General features: G+C 42.2%; 1 protein-coding gene across 8 annotated transcripts in view; it reads right to left on the reverse strand.

The window, feature by feature from the left end:
• Positions 1-20,889, reverse strand: part of STARD13 (StAR related lipid transfer domain containing 13) — a 491,362-nt gene that overhangs the window by 7,962 nt on the left and 462,511 nt on the right. For all 8 annotated transcript variants that reach the window (XM_073341692.2, XM_078852676.1, XM_078852678.1 and 5 more), the window contains 6 exons: positions 19,247-19,420; positions 15,672-15,831; positions 11,457-11,655; positions 7,014-7,221; positions 5,741-5,855; positions 4,735-4,956 (listed from right to left, as the gene is read on the reverse strand). In XM_073341692.2, the coding sequence (XP_073197793.1) occupies positions 4,735-4,956; positions 5,741-5,855; positions 7,014-7,221; positions 11,457-11,655; positions 15,672-15,831; positions 19,247-19,420 (1,078 nt within the window). The remainder of the gene's footprint in view (positions 1-4,734; positions 4,957-5,740; positions 5,856-7,013; positions 7,222-11,456; positions 11,656-15,671; positions 15,832-19,246; positions 19,421-20,889) is intronic.

Genomic DNA, 20,889 nt, shown 5'->3' on the forward strand with positions numbered 1-20,889 from the left:
GCTGTGCACAGGGGATTAGCCCTTTTGGCTAAACTGTGGAGTTGCATTAATAAGAATTTTCAAGAGTAATTGACATGGTGACTCATTCTTGTGTCTGGATGGATAAAGGTTGTTCTTTCTGGGGCCCCAAAAGTAGTAAAATAGCTTTTATAGCAAAAAATCTGCTCTTAGCCCTCAGGTTCTGTTATTTGATACAGCTCTGTAGTGCGGAGAAAACCACAGAGAGCCCAAGATCATAGAAAGGTTGGGCTGGAAGTGACAGCCCCAGTGCTGTGGCAGGATCAAATAAACCTAGACCATCCCTGACCAGTGTTTATCCAACCTGTTTCAAAAACCTCCAATGATGCGGATTCCACAATTTCCCTTGGAAGCCTACTCCAAAGCTTAACTACTCTCATATTTAGAAAGGTTTTCCTAATATCTATCCTAAATCTCTCTTGCTGCAGATTAAGCCCATTACTTCTTTTTCTACCTTCAGTGGAGATGGAGAACAATTGATCACAGTACTTTTTATAAAAAGAACAGGAGTACTTGTGGCACCTTAGAGACTAACAAATTTATTAGAGCATAATCTTTGTGGGCTACAGCCCAGTTCATTGGATGCATAGAATGGAACATATAGTAAGAAGTTATATATATATATATATATACATATATATATACACACACACACACAGAGACAGAGAAGGTGGAAGTTGCCATACAAACTGTAAGAGGCTAATTAATTAAGATGAGCTATTATCAGCAGGAGAAAAAAAGTTTTGTAGTGATAATCAAGATGGCCCATTTAGACAGTTGACAAGAAGGTGTGAGGATACTTAACATAGGGAAATAGATTCACATATGAATGTATATATATATATATCTTCTTACTATATGTTCCATTCTATGCATCTGATGAAGTGGGCTGTAGCTCACGAAAGCTCATGCTCTAATAAATTTGTTAGTCTCTAAGGTGCCAGAAGTTCTCCTGTTCTTTTTGCGGATACAGACTCACACGGCTGTACTCTGAAATCTGTCCTTTTTATAACAGCCTTTTAACAGCTCCCCCCTCCCAGTCTTCTTTTCTCACAGCTAAACATGCACTCTTTTAACTTTTCCTAATAGGTCAGGTTTTGTCAACTATTTATCATTTTGGTTGCTCTCCTCAAGATTCTCTCCAATTTGTTGACATGCTTCCTAAAGTGTGGCACCCCGTATCAGACACAGTGCTTCAGATGAGACCTCACCAGGGCCAAGTAGAGTGGGACAATTACCTTCCATGTCTTACATACAACACTCATTTTAATATAGCCAAGAATGATATTAACCTTTTTTACAGCTGCATCACATTGTTGATTCATATTCAATTTGTGATCTACTATAACCCCAGGTCCTTTTCAGCAGTACTACCACCTACTCAGTCATTCCCCATTTTGTAGTTGAGCATTTGTCTTTACTGAATTTCATTTTGTTGAATTCAGACCAATTCTCCTATTTGTCAAGGTAATCTTGAATTCTAATTCTGTCCTCCAAAAGTTCTTGCAACCCCTCCCAGCTTGGTGTCAGATTTTAAAAGCATACTCTCCACTCCGCCATCCAAGTCATTAATGAAAATATTGAATAGTACTAGACCTAGGACTGACTCTCTGCAGGACCCCACTAGATACGCCCTCCCAGTCTGACAGCAAACCATTGTTAACTACTCTTTGAGTACAGTCTTTCAACCCGTTGTGCACCCACCTTATAGTAATTTCAGCTAGACCGTATTTCCCTAGTTTGCTTATAAGAACATCATGTGGGACTGTATCAAAAGCCTCACTAAAATCAAAGATATACCATGTCATGCTTCCCCCCAATCCACTAAGCCGGTAACCCTGCAAAAGAAGGAAATTAAGTTGGTTTGGTATGATTTGTTCTTGACAAATCCATGCTGGCTATTCCTGACAACCCTATTTTCCTTAGGATGCTTACAAATTGATTGTTAGGCTGACTGGTCTATAATTCTCTAGGTCCTCTTTGTTCCCTCTTTTAGAAACAGGTACTATGTTTAACCTTCTCAAGTCTTCTTGGACTTTACCCAGGAGTTCTCAAAGATAATTGCTAATAAGAACATAAGAATGGCCATACTGGGTCAGACTAAAGGTCCATCAAGCCCAGTATCCTGTCCTCTGACAGTGGCCAATGGCAGGTGTCCCAAAGGGAATGAACAGACAGATTATCATCAAGTGATCCATCCCCTGTCACCCAATCCCAGCTTCTGGCAAACAGAGGCTAGGGACACCATTTCTGCCCATCCTGGCTAGTAGCCATTGATGGAACTATCTTCCATGAATCTATCTAGCTCCCTTTTGAACCCCATTATAGTATTGGCCTTCACAACACCTTCTGGCAAAGGAGTTTCAGAGGTTGGCAGTGCGTTACATGAACAAATACTTTCTCGTGTTTGTTTTAAACCTGCTACTTACTAATTTCATTTGGTGGCCCCTTGTTCTAGTATTATGAGAAGGAGTAAATAACACTTCCTTATTTACTTTCTCTATACAACTCATGATTTTATAGACCTTTATCATATCCCCCCTTAGTCGCCTCTTTTCCAAGCTGAAAAGTCCCAGTTTTATTAATCTTATTAATCCCCCATATTTGGGGATATGGGATAGCACAGTGGTTTGAGCATTGACCTGCTAAACCCAGGGTTGTGAGTTCAATCTTTGAGGGGGGTCACTTAGGGATTGGGGGCAAAAATTGGGGATTGGTTCCGATTTATCTTTTTTGATTTAGTTGGGGATTGGTCCTGCTTGAGCAGGGGGTTGGACTAGATGACCTCCCGAGGTCCCTTTCAACCCTGATATTCTATGATTCTCCTTATATGGAAGCCGTTCTATACCCCTAATCATTTTTGTTGCCATTTTCTGAACCTTTCCCAATATATCTTTTTTGAGATTGGGCGACCACATCTGCATGCAGTATTCAAGATGTGGGTGTACCAGGGATTTATAAAGGGACAATATGATATTTTCTATCTTATTATCTATCCCTTTCTTGATGATTCCCAACATTCTGTTCACTTTTTTGACTGCTGCGGCACACTGAGTGGATGATTTCAGAAAACTAGCCACAATGACTCCAAAATCTCTTCCTTGAGTGGTAACAGCTAATTTAGACCCCATCATTGTATATGTATAGTTAGGATTATGTTTTCCAATATGCATTAAATTTCATCTGCCATTTTGTTGCCCAGTCACCCAGTTTTGTGAGATCCTTTTGTAGCTCTTCGCAGTCTGCCTGGGACTTAACGATCTTCAGTAGTTTTGTATCATCTGCAAATTTTGCCACCTCACTGTTTACCCCTTTTTCCAGATCGTTTATGAATATGTTAAATAGGACTGGGCCCAGTACAGATCCCTGGGGGACACCACTATTTACCTCTCTCCAATCGGAAAACTGACGATTTATTCGTACCCTTTGTTTCCTATCTTTTAACCAGTTACCAATCCATGAGAGAACCTTCCCTCTTATCCCATGACTGCTAATTTTGCTTAAGAGCCTTTAGTTAGGGACCTTGTCAAAGGCTTTCTGAAAATCTAAATACACTATATCCACTGGATCTCCTTTGTCCGAATGCTTGTTGACCCCCTCAAAGAATTCTAGTAGATTGGTGAGGCATCATTTCCCTTTACAAAAACCATGTTGACTACTTCCCAACAAATTATGTTCATCTATGTGTCTGACAATTTTGTTCTTTATGATAGTTTCAACCAATTTGCCCGGTACTGAAGTGAGGCTTACTGGCCTGTAGTTGCCAGGGTCACCTCTGGAGCCCTTTTTAAAAATTGGCGTCACATTAGCTATCCTCCAGTCATTTGGTACAGAAGCTGATTTAAATGATAGGTTACAGATAACAGTTAGTAGTCCTGCAATTTCACATTTGAGTTCCTTCAGAACTCTTGGGTGAATTCCTTCTTGATTCCAAGATTGCTTCAGCTCATTTCTGAAGTGTCCTATAATGAATTTCATCCAGCCCTACCAACTTGAATATGTCTATCTTATCTATATATTCTTTAACCTGTTTTTCCCTATTTTGGCTTGCATTCCTTCCCCTTTGTTAATATTAACTTCCCCTTGTTGTAATGGGGAAAGCCTCCATCTGAATAGAGTGGTGATAAAATTATCCTAAAATCATAGATATAACATTTTCACAACAACTGTGCAGGACTACCCTGGTAGAACAGGCAGGAAGCTATACTGTATCTACATTAACAAAGTATTCCACCCCCCACCTTCCAAATCTCATCAAGCTTTAGCAAACCTCTCTACTGTGTTCCAGTAACCTGTTTGCAGGAGGAGAAGGAGAAGGCCAGGAATGTTACCCATCCCCTTCTCAAAAAACTCACTCAAGTAATACAATCTATTTTTCCCTCTTTTCTTCTCTCTATCTTTTCATGGTTTGCTTTATCACTTCCTCTGCCTGTTGGTTTGAGACCTTACTATGGCTTCTGTGTGCCCACTTCCAGGAATATCATACAAAGATCACTGCCATGTTACATTTCTATTAACTATTTATTTATATAGTAAGTTTTAACAGGATTTTTCCCCCCTAAAGAATTTTACCTGCCTGTAGAAGATTTAAAAAATAGTAAAGGCATTTATTCAGCCATGTAATGAACCAGTGGGTCCTATGGGTAGAAATGGGTAGATTAGATTTTTTTTTTAATTTGTTTTGTTTTTTACTTCTTCCACATCTCTTGAAATTACCTTTTTGTAGGCGAGTTCTGTGTTCTCTATGCTAGAACAGGTGACCCATCCTTTGAATTTCTCTTTTGCTTCTTTCTGAAGGTTCTGCATCAGACTTTCAAGGTACATTTGGTAATTTCCTCCTTCTTCATCCATTTGCTTTCCTAGTTCCTCCACTGTTGGACAATGCACTTCAGCCTCCACATAGGAATTCCGAGATTGGGTTGCCATCTCATGGGGAACCTGTTCCAAAGAAAGCAGGTAAAACTTAGAGGTAGAGGCTTGTTTTGAGAACTGCCCTTTAAGAGAAGCAATCTCTAGCACAATGTATTATCCTGCACACAAGCACAATGAATCTATGAAAGCAGACACCCACTGCTATCTGTGCCTACTGTTAATCATGAGACATCAAGATATGAAAATGAAATAGCCAATGTGTCTGTGTACCACAGCTCTCTACTGGATGGTCTACTCTCTCCATTGTATGTCAAAAGCCCTTTAGTGCTAATGACGATTCTCCTTTAGCTCAAGACGACTAGTGAGGACTTTTGGAGCAGGAGGGTACAAGTTTTATCTCCGAAACGGCAAGCACCAGCGCACGTAGTTCAGTAATCACTGTGTAGTCCTAGGCAACCGCAGCTTTGTTACACTACATACAGAACAAAGTATGTAAGCTCCCTTTTGGGTTTTTTTAAAAGTAAGATACTAAGAGCATATAACTAATTCAATGTTAAAACAACAAATTCTGATATACAGTAAAATTTGTTAACCCAGAATTTTGGGCTGCAAACTCCCCAAGGATAATAAACCAATGGTGCTAATACCTGCATCTCTGAAAAGGTAGAAGGAGACAGTCATAAAGAAATGAGAAATAAACTTCAGCTGCAACAAGCTTATAAATAAGTTAGGAACCATCGCCCTCTAAGCTAAAATGAGAGCAGAAATGTAAGTCTAAACTGTAAATATTTCAAAGGCTGCTCTATTATGTACTGTGGTCTCCATGAATAATGCTGAGTCTTCCACTCACCTCAAAAAGTTTGTTGCATTCTATTATCATGTGGGCAAGTCCCTGAGTAGCTGCCAGGTTTTCACTGAGGTCCTTCTGATCTGGCTTTCCTGTTGCATATTTTTTCTGTATTACTCTGTAATTGAATTCAGTGTCTCAGGTACCATCTTTTTAATATGGAAGTAAACATAATGGCACAATGTTCTCCTGGTCACAGAGAAAATCCTTTTACATTTACATTTCTCAGAGATCATTCAGACCATACAAAACCTTTTTTTGATTCCAAAGGAGAAAAGTGTTTACCTAAAAAGTGTTTAACTCAAGCCAAAGTTAAAAGCAGGAATGGTTAAAGATGCTGTATATTGCATATGATACATTGTTCAACAGACCCTCAACAAATACGCCCAGTATTCTACCCTGTCATCATTTAAAATGCTTGGCAAGGGACTGGCTACAAGGAGACTTTTCCAGACCCATATACCTGAACAGATTCAAAATATGGTCATAGTAATATCTTTGGCAGGGATGGGAAGGGAATGCAGAGGGGACATTTAGATGGGCCACCAATGTTTGGATGGCTCTAAACCCTGTTTAATCTATATTCACCATGTTATGAACCACAGGAACATGGCCTGAAATGAGCTCCATTTTCCAGTTAGCAGAATGCTACTCAAGTATACACAAAGCGAGTCATTGGCAGAGCTGGGATTAGAACACAAGCATTCCATGCTTATCTCTCCTTTCCATGATGCCTCTTTTAATAATGATTTGGGTGAAGTTTAGGGTTGCACAGGATTTAAGCCACAACACACCCATTGACTTTGACAGGAATTGTGTGCCTACAACCTTGTACCATGCACTGAAAATGTGCTTGTTAAAAGCCCTGCCCTATCTTCTGTGGGCCTATCTTCTGCACACTGAAGTCAATGGCAAAAGTCCAATTGATTCCAATGGCAACAGAATCAGGCTTGGTGCCTTCAAAAGCCAAAACTACCCCTACAAAACATACTCACGCCCACTGAATTTACAGATGAAAATGGGCATTTACTTGTGCAAGAATTAAATGACTTTCTCTAATATGTAAATGCCCCTTTGGCTCTGTAATGCCTTCTCAAAGAATGCATGCCCAGATCTTGAGGTGCAATATTCAACAGTCACCTTTGAAAATTTGACCCCAAATGTTGGTCTAAACATCAAAAGCATCATTTTGTTTCATGCTAACAAAATATTATTTAAGTTTTAAACTCCAGCCCTTTCTGTAAAAGATAAGGGGACAGCCAAGACAGTTACTTACCTTGGTGAGCTTTCCTTCTTTAATATATTAAGGTGGAAAAGGGAAGGGGCCAGACACACAGCAACATTCATCGGAGTCATTTGATTCTCTTCTACAGAGGAAACGTCACTCAGGAAACACAACAGAGTCTGCAAAACCTCCCTGTTTTCGTCTGACATCAACATGATGGCTGCCTGCACAGCCAGAAGTCTCTGCTCTTTGGGAACATCTGAGGAAAATCAAGTGTCATTCAATGGGATTAATCATAACATCTTGTAAAGACACTGGAACATGATAAAGTGAACACAGGAACTTGGACTGTGGGGACTACTTTTTTTGGAGGGGGAAAACACCTTTCAAATGTCAGACTATGAAAACCTGAGCTTTTCTTTCTTACATATTCTGAGCTTGCTCGATCCTACTTTTCCATGTTTTGGAAAGTGAATACCTATCTGTACTAAAGAGGACTGAGTCCAAACTTTTAAGCTCTATTATATTTTTTATCTTTCCATAGTGCATAGCCTGTCTGGCCTATTTTACTACCCTTCTCTGTCCCTGAGGAGATGGTTCTCTAAGAAGGAGATCATACTTCATTTAGAGTTTATGATGTGAGAACAGTACTTCGTGCCATAGCATTAAATGCTATTTTCTATGATTTTTCTGCCCTTGGGAGAGCAGTTCAAAAAGCATTAGGAACGCTTGGGAAAATGCTTGCACTTATGTCCTGAACCTAGGAAGAGTTTAATGAAAGTAGTAATGGATATGCTTTTATAGCATCTTGGACAGAATCATTTCTAAAGCTTCCATAAGTTTCCTCAGGTTGGAACTCCTCTGGGTGTTTAATACATTATATATAACCCTATGAAAGAAGAGCAAAGCCTGAGTTACCATTGATGCAACAGTGAGCTATTAAGTTCTGTCTCTTAGCTCACGCAAACACTTTATTTGAACAGGTTTCAGACAAAAAATGGCAAATTGATATAGTACAACCCTGACTTTCTAGAGGTGGCAAGGGACACAGGAAACCTTCAGAAAACTCAGAGGAATCTTTGGTAAGTCTGTGCAATGTGTCATCCCTCCCTCCTGGATTCTGGCACATAATGAAGAACACAATACAACCCTGAGGGACTTCACTTCAGTTAACTGGGAGTTTTGGTTAAGCAGAGTAACATAAACCACTGCTATGCCAAGTATAGGGTAACTGAGCACAATCTGAACTGTGATATGCTCATCCCCCTGCAATCACAGAAATCAACCATTCTGGATATATCAACTCAGCTCCTCAAGTGTCCCAGCTCCTCAAGTTCTTGCCAGTATGTCATGGGGAGAAGAATCCTTCCCAACCCCAATTTTGGTGATTAAGTAAACTACATGCATATAAACACAAATTCCCAAAGTTAAGTATCTATCTAACCCAGGGGTGGGCAAACTTTTTGGCCTGAGGGCCACATCTGGGTATGGAAATTGTATGGCGGGTCATGAATGTTCATGAAATTGGGGGTTGGGGTGCAGGTGGGGGTGAGGGCTCTGGCTGGAGGTGCGAGCTCTGGGGTGGGGCCAGAAACGAGGAGTTCAGGGTGTTGGAGGGGGCTCCGGGCTGGGAGTTGGGATGTGGAAAGGATGAGGGCTCTGACTGGAGGTGTGGGCTCGGGTGGGGCCAGGGATGAGGGGTTTGGGGTGGAGCAAAGGGGTTTGGAGTATGAGAAGGGGCTCCGGATTGAGGCAGGGGTATGGGCTCTGGGGTGCAGGAGGGGCCTCCAGGCTGGGGCAGGGGGTTGGGTGCGGGGGAGGGGGCTCCAGGCTGGGGGGTTTGGAGTATGCGGGGAGTGCAAGGGGCGGTGGTGAGGGCTCCAGCTGGGGGTGCAGACTCTGGGCTTGGGATGAGGGGTTTGGGGTGCAGGAGGGTTCTCCGGGCTGGGATTGAGGGGTTTGGAGGGCGGGAGGAGGATCAGGGCTGGGGCAGAGGGTTGGGGTCCAGGAGGGGGTCAGGGAGCGCAAGCTCCAGACAGCACTTACCTCAAGCAGCTCCTGGCGGCAGCAGCATGTCTCCCCTCTGGCTCCTACGTGGAGGTGTGGCCAGGTGGCTCTGCCCGCTGCCCCGTCTGCAGATGCCACCCCTGCAGCTCCCATTGGCCAGGGTTCCCAGCCAATGGGAGTTACGGAGCCAGCGCTTGGGGTGGGGGCAGCGCGCAGAGCCCCCTGGCTGCCCCTATGCATAGGTGCTGGAGAAGGACATGCCGATGCTTCCGGGAGCTGCGCAGAGCTACAGCACATGCAGAGTGGGGCAAGCCCTGAACCCCGCTCCCCAATGGGAGCACGAGAGCCAGATTAAAAGGCCTGATGGGCCAGACACGGCCCGTGGGCCATAGTTTGCCCACCCCTGATCTAACCCCACACTTTATGAGCTACCGCAGGTACTCAAGTAACTGTTCATTTTTATTTATTTTTTTGATCCAGAAAGGTTGGTTCGTCCAGTCCTAACTGAAGCAGAGAAATATAAATGTTGTTGAATGTATGGAGGAAAAAATCCTGTTTTTAATCTAAACTTTGTTTCTCAATATGTAGGAAAGCCCACCTGTTTCCTTGTTACTGCTTTGTTTTAAACAAATCCATATGGAAGTCCTTGTGAGCTCCTTAAAGTTACTCACACAGTGCAAAGAAATCCTTCCTAGAGCCATTTCTTCTTCTCCCAGCAGTACAGGCTTAAGCTCTTTAGCCTTACTATGCCCTGGAATTAATTTATTCCCTATATATACTGTACATGGAGGCTTTACTATCATTTTCTCAAATGACATTTTATAACCACAAGAATATGGTAAAAGGCTGATCCATAAAGTGGAATATCACAACTTCCTTCTTTAAATCTTTTCTCTATGTGCTGTACTAGAGTATTATGGGACCAGCTTTAGTTATAAATAAAATACATCTGACTTCCCAAAAACAGAAGCTCCTACAAGGCCTAGCAACATCCTAAAAGGAGATTTTTTTTTATTGGTTTTGTAGTTTTATATGAGTTTCCACACTCATATGTGCTTTTTAGAGACGTGGGCATTCAGATGTGACAGTTGACTGGCCTTCCCTCCTGTGTTAACACACGAGCATTCCCAGTTTTCATCAAACCATGGCTATAACACATACTTTTATTAAAAGGTCACTGTGAGAACATAAAATATGGCCCTGGAATTAGATATATCCTCTACTTAGCCTGCTATTTTGGTGATGCAAGTAATTATGGGAGCAATTTTATTGGTGCAAATAATTACAGGTGCTTTTTATAAAGGCTATGAAATGTGCCTGAAGTTCAGTGTGACCCTGCAGCTTCTGGGCATGAAAGCAGAGAGAGGAAGTATGGGTCAACGATTAGGTCACTAGTCTAGGACTAGTGAGACTCAGATTCAATTCACTGCTCCCCACGGACTTCCTGTGTGACCTTGGTCTCACTGTGTTTCACTTTGTCTCTCTCCATTTCAGCCCCTCACCTGTGAAACAGGGATAACAGTATTTCCATGCCTCATAGGGGTGTTGTGAGGATAAATACATTAAAAATTGTGCGGTGTTCAGATACTATGCTAATGGAAGGAGGGGGGGCATACGGGTACCTTAGATAGACTTCTGAAAACTGGGCTCATACGGTATTTTAAAATACCTTCTCTCTTATCAGTATCACCTGAAATTCCGACAACAGAACATTTTAAGTTGTTAATTTACTTTTCACTATTTCCACTGTTTGTTTACTTTTGACTCCCCCCCCCCCCCTAATTTGGACAATTAGACTAGAATGGTCAGTTTCACTTTCTGGCTCACATTCACTGGTATCTTTCTGATATGTTTGAGGTTCAGACATTGCTGAGGAATGAAACTAAAAGAAAAATCCCTTAAGGTTTTCTTCCCCTATTAGCTCTCTTAACAGGACTTAAGTTTGGGATCTAAACTACGGGACTAGAGTACATATAAATGTTAGCAGATATAATGAAAATGCAAACCCTCAAAAGCTATATCCTCATGAAAATTCATTTCATATTAATGTTCTCATTTTTAAGGCCAAGCCGCCATCCTCTCCACATTCAAAAGACTTTTACTATGAAGTGAGTCAGTACTTTTTAAAAAAAATATGATATTATAATATAAACTGTTTCAGGTTATTTCCTCCTCTGGCTTTCCCTGTGCATCTATCTCATCTTCTCTGGGTGCTTCTTTTTGAATGGAAGGCTGTGATTTTCAAAGCTGCATGTGGGATTTGGACACCCAATTTCCATGACAGTTACGGGAACTGCATGCCCAAATCCCATTAGGTAGCTTTGAAAATCTCAGCCAAAGCCTCTAGTAGCAGGGATTGTCTTTATTTTGTGCTGTGTACAGCACCAATCACATTTTGCCTGATCCAAAGCATTTGAAGTTAACTGAATGAATCAGGCCCATGGTTGACACTTCAGTAACATTCAGAATAACCATCATTTTACTTACATTGATAGATATGGAGAAAGGTTTCTCCTAGCTTACTGGTGAGAAGAGGTTCTGGCAAGTCCCTGAAAAACTGCTTCACCATATCTGCCACATCGTAGGCTGATTGGTCTTCATAGCTGACGTTCTCAGGGGAGCTCTCGTTCATCTGACGCAGGGCCTGGATTCGGGACTTCACTCCTGATTTTCGAAACAGACCCACCTAAACCAGGAGCCACGTTGGGTTGGTTAAACAGCCATTTCTTTCAAGTGTTTCTTACAAGAGGCTTTGCTTACTGAGGAAGTTGTGTTATTTGTTTTACTATTGTAGCTAACAAGATTTCATGCAACTGCTAGATTCTTACATTAATGGAAATGCCAGTAGACTTGTTCACAAGAGAAAACATAAATAGCTACATACTCTTGCTGTGGGACTATAACACCTAATAATTCTTCCCTATTATACCAAATCACACACCAAAAGGTCAGAATGTATGTGGATATGATAGCGCCTAAAAATTGTGAACCAGTTCCTTAGCTGGCGTAAATGGGCAGAACTAGTTGACTTTAATGGAGATACACTGATTTACCCTTGCTGAGAATCTGGCTTATAATGTCTATCTATTTTGAAGATTAACAAAATGCTAGGATCTTCAGCTAAGTAATATATTACATGTCAAGAGACTGAGACATCCTGGTAGGAGTAACACCCAGATGCTAAATCTATTTTTCCCCTTCCTGTTCTCTGCTCCCCGAAGTTTCCTAAAATTCCACTGAAAAAACTAGCAGTTACAAAGCAGAGACCACAGATGGATTATCTGTGTAGAGACTAAGGGTACGTCTTCACTACCTGCCGGATTGGCGGGTAGTGATCGATCTACTGGGGATCGATTTATCGCGTCTCGTGTAGACGTGATAAATTGATCCCCGAATTGATGCCTGTACTCCACCTCGGCAGGAGGAGTAAGCGGAGTTGACGGGGGAGCCGCCACGGTCGACTCACTGCCGTGAGTACGACCAGGTAAGTCGAACTAAGATACTTCGACTTCAGCTATGTGAATAGCATAGCTGAAGTTGCGTACCTTAGTTCGAAATCCCCAGTGTAGCCCAGGCCCAAGATACATTTTTATCTTGTTTGCTTTCTATTCTGAAGGAAGTGGTGATTCTTAAAATGAGCCCTGTTAGTGCCTTCACAGCAGTGTTGTCCTTTTACAGTAGTTCTCGGAAGTGGAATTCCCCTGAGGTGAATTCCTGAGCATGAACCACATATTTATTCCCAAGTGAGTTTCTGTTGTTCCATTTGGGAAGTATTCCTGTTGTTTTTCTTCAGTTTATAGGAGAAGAGGTGAAATACTGAGAAAATCTATAAAAAGAATAAAGTGGGCATATTTTGGGCTTTAAATTATAAAGCTTGCTTCCTCATTGCCTGTTGTGTATAGCTAGTTATTTGTTTTGTTAACTTGGAGTCAAGGTTACTGGACAGCATATCCCACCCACCAGCTCCAACCATGAAAGGAACTAAATATGCAGTTCAGTCATGCAACATCTTTTGCTTAATTTTGCAGCCTCCATTCCAAGACCCATGTAGCTCCATCCTCATCCTGAACAATTAATGGATGCTCTTGAAGTCCTTCCATGTTCAATGGTCATATACTGAAACGTTTTGATGATTAATATAGAGATGATGTGGCTTTCGTAAATTAAACTGTACGTAGTTCTGTGCATGCTGTGTATTAGTTTGTAAGTAGAATACAGTGTCAGATTGCAAATAATGGTTTTGAGATTTTTCTGTTATGTCTAGGAAAAGTTATATACGTGAGTTATGTCTGTGATGTTTGCAATCTGAATTTATATGTAGAAATTACAGAACTGAAATCTGCACTGTGTGCACATTGGTGGATTATGTTTATATTCAGAGGTAAAGCTGCCCTTAGATCTGACAGTGAAATACAAGGAAGCGTCTGGCTCTTCTCATCTGGATTGTCCATCATTTCTTCTCTCCCTTTTGAATGCTCACCCAGCCTGGTATATTGAATGTACTAGACTCATGGCCACGATTGTTTCTGTTCAAAGTATAAAGCTCTGCAGCGTGCTGGACAAATGTGAAGCAAAACCTCTGTGTTTGGGGCAAAGGCTCCTTGCTGGCATAAACAACCTTTAAAAATTCACAGCTACTCTAGAATCGGAGGTCAGACATCAAATATCATCAAAACAATCTCCTGTTGCCTGACATCCAGTTACTGCTAATCTCTACTATTGTGTAATGATGTTACTCCTATTTCCCTTTCTTTGGAAAAATGCTCAATTCTCAAGAGAGGGTAGTTCTTAGTTTCATAAAAGCAGGTGTTTCAGGCTCTCTTCAGTATTAGAGATAAAAGAAAAGGAGGACTTGTGGCACCTTAGAGACTAACAAATTTATTTGAGCAGAAGCTTTCGTGAACTTTGTTAGTCTCTAAGGTGCCACAAGTACTCCTTTTCTTTTTGCGAATACACACTAACACGGCTGCTACTCTGAAACCAGTGTTAGAGATGTATCCTGTAACTACAAGGGATCCATAAACACACAGACACCAACGGATTTACACTAGAGATTAATTTATCCCACTCTCTTTATTTTCTTCATGTGCTGTGGATAGTCTATTCTGCAAGTGCACAGTTGATGTAGGATAGAAATAAAAGCTCAGCCAACAAAGAAAGGTACAGAGACTTCTCTTTGTCAGGGTTGTATCTGAATAATCATTTTCAATCCTTAATGGCCTGGATTTCCTTACTTCATCTCAGAACAGTCACAACTATCCCAAGTGCCCATAGCCATACTTTACAATTATATAAACAACTGCAACTCTGTTAAATACATGCAGTGGCAGACCCAGAAGCGCAGGGCTCTAGGCTGGCTCCCTACACGCACAATGAAATACCTCTAATTAGCCATTGTACAGGGAGGTGCTGGAAGCTGCTTAGGTCTCTAACGAATCCAGTGGCCAGGCATTAGCTGATTCTGAATTAGATGGGATAAGGAGAGGAGGTGTCAAGTGCAGAAGCTGAATTAACAGAACATTTGAAATCCTGTATCTGGGTTTGCGTGCAAGTCTCTGCACAAATATGTTTTTAAATGTTCACAGTCTGGAAGCACTTTGATGTTAAACCTTTCCCTCTACCTTTACCTTTTATTTAATATTTCCTCAATTCTACCATTAGGAGAGCGGAGCTGGCTTTCTCCTGTTGCTCGGACACCTTCCAGTGGCCTCTTGAAGCAGAAACTTGAACGTGTCATAAGAGATGCTGTTCCTGGCCGGCTGGATTCTCTCTGTTGCTTTTTCTGGTCTCTGTCCTGTTTTCCTTTGTTTTCTACTTTCTTCCACTGTTACTCATCATTCTCCCAGTTGTCTCTGTTGTTCTATTTTGCTCTCTGTTCCCTTTCCCTTCCCTTCCCTCTGTTCTCCTTTTCGCTCTCCTATACATATTTCCATTTCCCCAACTCCACTACTTAATCCAGCCCTGCTTCACCTCCTTGCTCTCTGCTCCCCAATTATTTCACTCTCACTATACAAGCCCAGATACCATGGTGATGGGCGCTGAATGAGAACTTAGCTACAGAGAGTTGTGGTATGATTTCCTCCCTGCCCCTAGTTGTCTTCCCATTTCTGCCCACAGTGTCGAAACTCTCATTAGGCCATTCCCACAGCAACAGATCCACTCCTGCAGCAAGCACAGTGTCACAAGCAGAGCAAGAAGCAGAAACTCTGGTAAATTCAGAAGTGGGCCTTGGGGCGTGTGAGAAACATGCTACTCCAATGTTAAAACTGGGCAAGCATTGTTGCAATGCAGAACAAAACATCAACTTGCTCTCTGAGCTCTCTGGACACAATATATGCTGTGAGCATGTATCATAGAATCACAGATGATTAGGGTTGGAAGAGACCTCAGGAGGTCATCTAGTCCAACCCCCTGCTATGTATGTACATATACATAGAGCTCTGTCTTTAGGGGAGGAACAATAAAGATATAATAGCTATGTCCCTTGGATAGTGAGTTAATACAGCAACAAAATGGGTGTTAGTAATATGTCAGTCATTGTCCAGTGCTACCATAACCTGCATAGTGCTCTAGAATGGTGTGGCGTTGATGTGGGCTGGCAAAGTAAAATGTTTATACAGTAAAACCATTTCAACTGGCTTGATGCATAGCCTGACTATGGAAAAACCCTTTGAAACTTAGCCAGGAATGTAAAGTCCATACCTGATCTAGACAATTGCTGCGTAAGTAGCGCAGTGCTTGTTGCATGCTCTGTGGAAGGGGTTGCCCCGTCCTCTGGACATGAACTATCAAAGGCACACCAAAGACATTCTTGTCCTTGTAGTCAGGAACTTTCATCCTCTTCATGAACTTTGGTACAGACCTGGAATTCACACCATTAGCATTAAACTGTGAGAGTACTTACATGATCCTACTGGCTAACATTGCTGAGGGAAGCCAGTAGCTCTGACGGCAGCTGAATAACTGGTAAAGACAGCTGAATAAAAGTTTCCTTTCTAATACATGATATATGAATCCTTTAAAGTCTGCACATGCTATGGTCTTCTTGAGAGCCTTTACCAGCAGATTGCCTGTGGCTGTATGCTTGCCTTCAAAATGTCTGGCATGGACGGGCATGAGCAGCACAACAAAACATAGTGGAAGATGTATCTGAAAGAGTGCAAGTTCATTTCTTTAATGTGTCCAATGATTTCTATGATATCAGCTTTGTGATTTAGCATTTCTGTGGTCCAGTAATTTACAGTAATAAATTACAGAGAGAAATCATTATGTGGCAAATGCATCCCTGATGTAACTCAATTGATTTCTGGTCATGTAGATTAACTAAACTTGGTGAACTTTCTTTCTCCCATAAATGATGGTGGAAAAGAGACCAAGAGGCCAGATTCCCTTTTGTGGGAATCTTTGCTTCAGTAGTGTTAAAACATGGATAAACATGGCTGGAGGTTTCGAATTTTGTGTGAGAAGGAGTTAATATTTGGATCTAAATGATCCACTGGAGGAGTATGGAAAACAACACCACAGCTACTTGTAATTCCAATTGTCTATAATGCTGAGCATGAAAACTTAGGCCCAGATCCAAAAAGGAACTTAAGTGTTGTGATGCTCAGCAACCTAACACCTAACTTTTAGCCACCTAGAAAATCACAGGAACACCAATGAGATCCACAAAGCCTAAGGCAGGTGCATAGGCTCTCTGTGCAATGAATGGGGAGAGAGAAGTGCCTAAGAATGCAATCCACAAAAGCCAGCAGGTTACGTGGGGCGCCACCTAGATGCCAACCAGAGCACTGTGTTCTAAGCCCCTCCCCCATAGATAGATGCTTAACTGTGGGTTGCAGGGAGACTCCGATCTCTGGTTGCGATAGCCAGGAACACTTCTCCTGGAGTCAGGAGGCTTAGGCACCTAAGTCATTCCTTGTGAGAATGAGCGAGGCAGGTGCCTAACTCCACGCAAAATGGCTGGAGGAGGAGGTGCCAAGTGACTAGAGCACTCTCCTGGGATGCGGGAAACCCCTGCTCAAATCTTTTCTCCCTGTCAGGAAGAGAGGGGAATTGAACCTGGGTAAGTGCTTTAACCACTGGGCTAAAGATTTTAAGGTGGGTGCTACCAACACCACATGCTCATCCTCATCCAGACAGATTTGGAATGGGAACTGATCCAGTAGATGGCCTCTGCTGCACTGGGCTCCATGGGTGAGATCCTTCGTGGATTGCTCTGCGGGTTAGACAGGCATACAGTGCCTAGAGTGAGATAGCAACATGCATGCTCTGAAGCAGAAACTTAGGCTTCAAAGGAGCTTTTGCAGCAAAAATTTAGGCACCGAGTAAGTTTACGCATCTACAGGGTTAAGCGGCAGCTGAGCAGGATTTTTGTGAATGGCAGTGGGGCCTAAAAATGGGACTTAGGTGCCTAAGTCTGGGTTTTAGACAGCTGAGTATCTCTGTGGATCTGGGCCTTACAGATCAATTACGTGATCATTGAAAATATTTGTCAGGGGAGAGGGCTCCTTTGCGCAAATCAGCAAGTTCCAGAAACTGCTGAGTTCTAATCACAGCTCTGATACAGAGTCTCCTCCTGTGGCCCTGAGTAAGTCCCTTAGGGCTAAATTCCCAAAGGAGAATTAGCCATTATAATGCCAAGCATTTCAGTGCCTAACTTTTAGGCACCCTGCCCCAGCTCTGAGTTAGGTGCCAAGGCTCCTTATACAAGGCATGGGGAGAGTTAGGACCCTAAGACTGGGATTCATAAAAGCCAGCACGCTCAACAGGGAGTTCCCTAAACCAACCAATACCAGATGCTGACCAGAGGGGTATGTCCTAAATCCCATGCCGCTCAGAGAGTTAGTGTCTAACTCTGGGTTGGAGGGAGTCACCTATCTTTGCTTAGGATCAACAGCCATAAACCCTCTCCTGGAGGTTTCTTTCAAGAAAGGTGCCTAACTTGCTACAAAATGGCTGGAGGAAAAGCCCTTAACCTTTGACCCATTAGGGCACTCAGCTGGGATGTGGGAGACTCTTCCCTCTGCCTGAGGGAATGAGATTTGAACAGGGGTTTTCTCACCTCTCTGCGGATGCCCTAACCATTGGACTATAGAATCATTCACTCCCCCACTGAATATTTATGTATTTGTACACTGTGGAACAGCTTCAACAGGAGACATTGAGGAATAGCCCTATATCAGGATCCCCCATAGCCCAGTGGCTAGCACACTTATTGGGAGAGGTGGGAGAACCAAATGCACAGCTCTTCTCCTCATCATGCAGAGTGGGGGAATAGACACAGAGTCTCCCACATCTCAGCTGAGTTCCCTGACCAGTGGGATACATTTTATAAAAGAGGCTGCCACCCCCGTGCCTCATGCTGTCTGTTTTGTGGTGCATTAGACAGGCCTTGAGAATACTATTGGATTGGGCCCCACAGCTGAGCTAGGCAGGGGAATGCCTAGTTGCAGCATCCCTGTAGGATCTAGGCACCTGGGCACCTAGACTAAGGTAGCTGTGTGCATTTCCAGAGGCAGAAACTTAGGCAGCTAGGGGACTTTTAATGGTGGAAATTGAGATGCCGATGACCTTTAGGCTCCTCCAGGGTTAGCCAGCAGTTGAGCAGTGGTGCTGACATTTTAGTGTTCGGCACCTAAAGAGGGAGTTAAGTCCTTTTGTGACTCTAGCTTTCTCTCATCTCTCTTTCTCCATCTGTATCTTTGGAGATACCTTAATTATTTTGCCAAGCTCAGAGAGGCGTTTGTGAGGATTAGTTAATGTTTGTAAAGTGCTTTGAAGGTGCAAAGCACTGTCTCACTGCGAAGTATTATTATTATCATTATTAGACTAATGTTTCTGCATATATGGGAGAATAATATTTTCTAGATGACTTCCACCTACCCACTGCTAATTGCTTCTTTTTAATAGTAAAAACAACAAAAACAAACTTGTATACTTGATGAAAGCTGCTTCTTTCAAACCACAACTTTAGTTTTAGAGAACCTTATTTTAAAATTTCCTCTTTGTAATTATTCACTCCTACTCTTCTTGTTTATTTTTCTGGCTGCTATTAGAGAGAGGGTGGGTGTCTAGTGGTTAGAGCAGGGAGGTGGATCAGACCTCTTGGGTTCTATTTCTGGCTTTGCCACTGACTCACTATATAACTATGGACCGAAATGCACTTTCTGATTCTCAGATGAAAGGGGCTAGGTTAGTGGAATGATAATAATATAATTGGGAGAAACAATTTCCTTCTAAATATATCTGTTTTGTGAGACACATAATGCACTTACCATGTCCAGCCATGTTTGTTTGACATGCAGTATTTTTCCATGATGGCAGTAAGGCGAAGTAAGGAAAATTTTTGCAGTAGATTCAGTTGGGCTGCTGATTGATTACTGAGCTGTAGCGATGCTGCGGAGTGGCTCGGGCCATGAGAGATCTGGAAACTATGCCAGCGTAATCGCCTTCAGCAAAAGAAAGGAGGAAAGGAAAATGAAGTTAAACCGTGCCACAATTAAGAAAAATGTGATGATATACAGTATTTGTCAATGTAAAATCAGTGATTTCTTGTGAAAAGGACTGTTCTTGGGGACAGAGAATGCAGTGCCTAGCTTCTGTGAGGCTCTAGGAAGCCTGATCCAAGGCCCACTGAAGTTAATGGAAAGAATCCAATTGATTTTAACGAGCTTTGAATCTGACCCAAGATACTTCCTTTATATACCGACTCATTTTATATACTGACTATTGCAGATAACTCATTTGCATTTCCTTTGCATTTCTTCTTCAAGGTATGAACTTTGGCCCAAATTCTGCAAACATTTAGGCATGTGCTTAATATGTAAGTAGTCTCATGTGGAATTCAACACAGTAGTAAGCAATATGGCTGGTTGTAAGTAATTGAAGTGTTAAGCCCTTTGAACGCATATCTGGATCTGTATGTGTTCTTACCCATAGATCAAAATACATAGGGCCAAATTCTGCTCTTGGTTACAGCAGCATAAATCCAGAGTAATTCAAATGACTGATACCAGAATGTAAGCGATAGCATAGGAGTCCCTCAAAATAGTCTAAGTGCCAAGTTTCTTTCCTTTCGTGACCAGTTGTTTTAGTACACGGTGTTTAGTAAGCAGTTCCCAGGTATACATTCCATAATCTGTAAGAGTATGTGGGTATCTTTTCTTTTAAATTCACTTTCCTGCCTCCTGGAGCCTCTCCCACATGATATGTTTTAGTTAGTAACTGTATCCCCTGCTTTGTGGGTTGGACAAAGGCTGCCTAACTGAAGCCATCTCTGACAAAACCTCATGTGCTTGTGGGGTAACCAGTGATGCTTTCATAGGCATGTACAGTGTCACTTGAATGCATCCGATGAAGTGAGCTGTAGCTCACAAAAGCTTATGCTCAAATAAATTGGTTAGTCTCTAAGGTGCCACAAGTCCTCCTTTTCCTTTTGTGAATACAAACTAATATGGCTGCTACTCTGAAAAGTGTCACTTGAGTGAGTTTTCAGTGTTAAGAGAACTATACAGAAATGAAAGCAAAGGTAGGTGTGAGAGGGTGCTGTTTGGGTATAAATAAAACTCAAGTATCTCAAAGCTTGATTTTTTGTGTGGTGTCCAGTGCTGTAAAGAACAAACAGGAGATTTCAAAGATTTCTCATGTTAATTGTTGAAAACAAAATAAAAACAATGGTCCAGTGGAACCTTTGTGGGTGAGCACATGGAAGCGGTTGGCCTCGGAGCACAGAGTGCATAGCACCATGCCTGGCAGCCACACTCCCATTGCACGTTCAGACACCCCCACCCCCGGCAGTGCAGCTTCACAAAGTCCCTTATTCAGGCCTGTGTCTTCAGGGCACAACTGAGCCTCTTCTCTCAAATTCACAAAATTCATTAATAATGCAAAATGATTTTCCAAACACTCGGTGTCACTC

The sequence above is a fragment of the Lepidochelys kempii genome, chromosome 1 (assembly GCF_965140285.1).
Source record: "Lepidochelys kempii isolate rLepKem1 chromosome 1, rLepKem1.hap1, whole genome shotgun sequence".
NCBI lineage: Eukaryota > Metazoa > Chordata > Testudines > Cheloniidae > Lepidochelys > Lepidochelys kempii.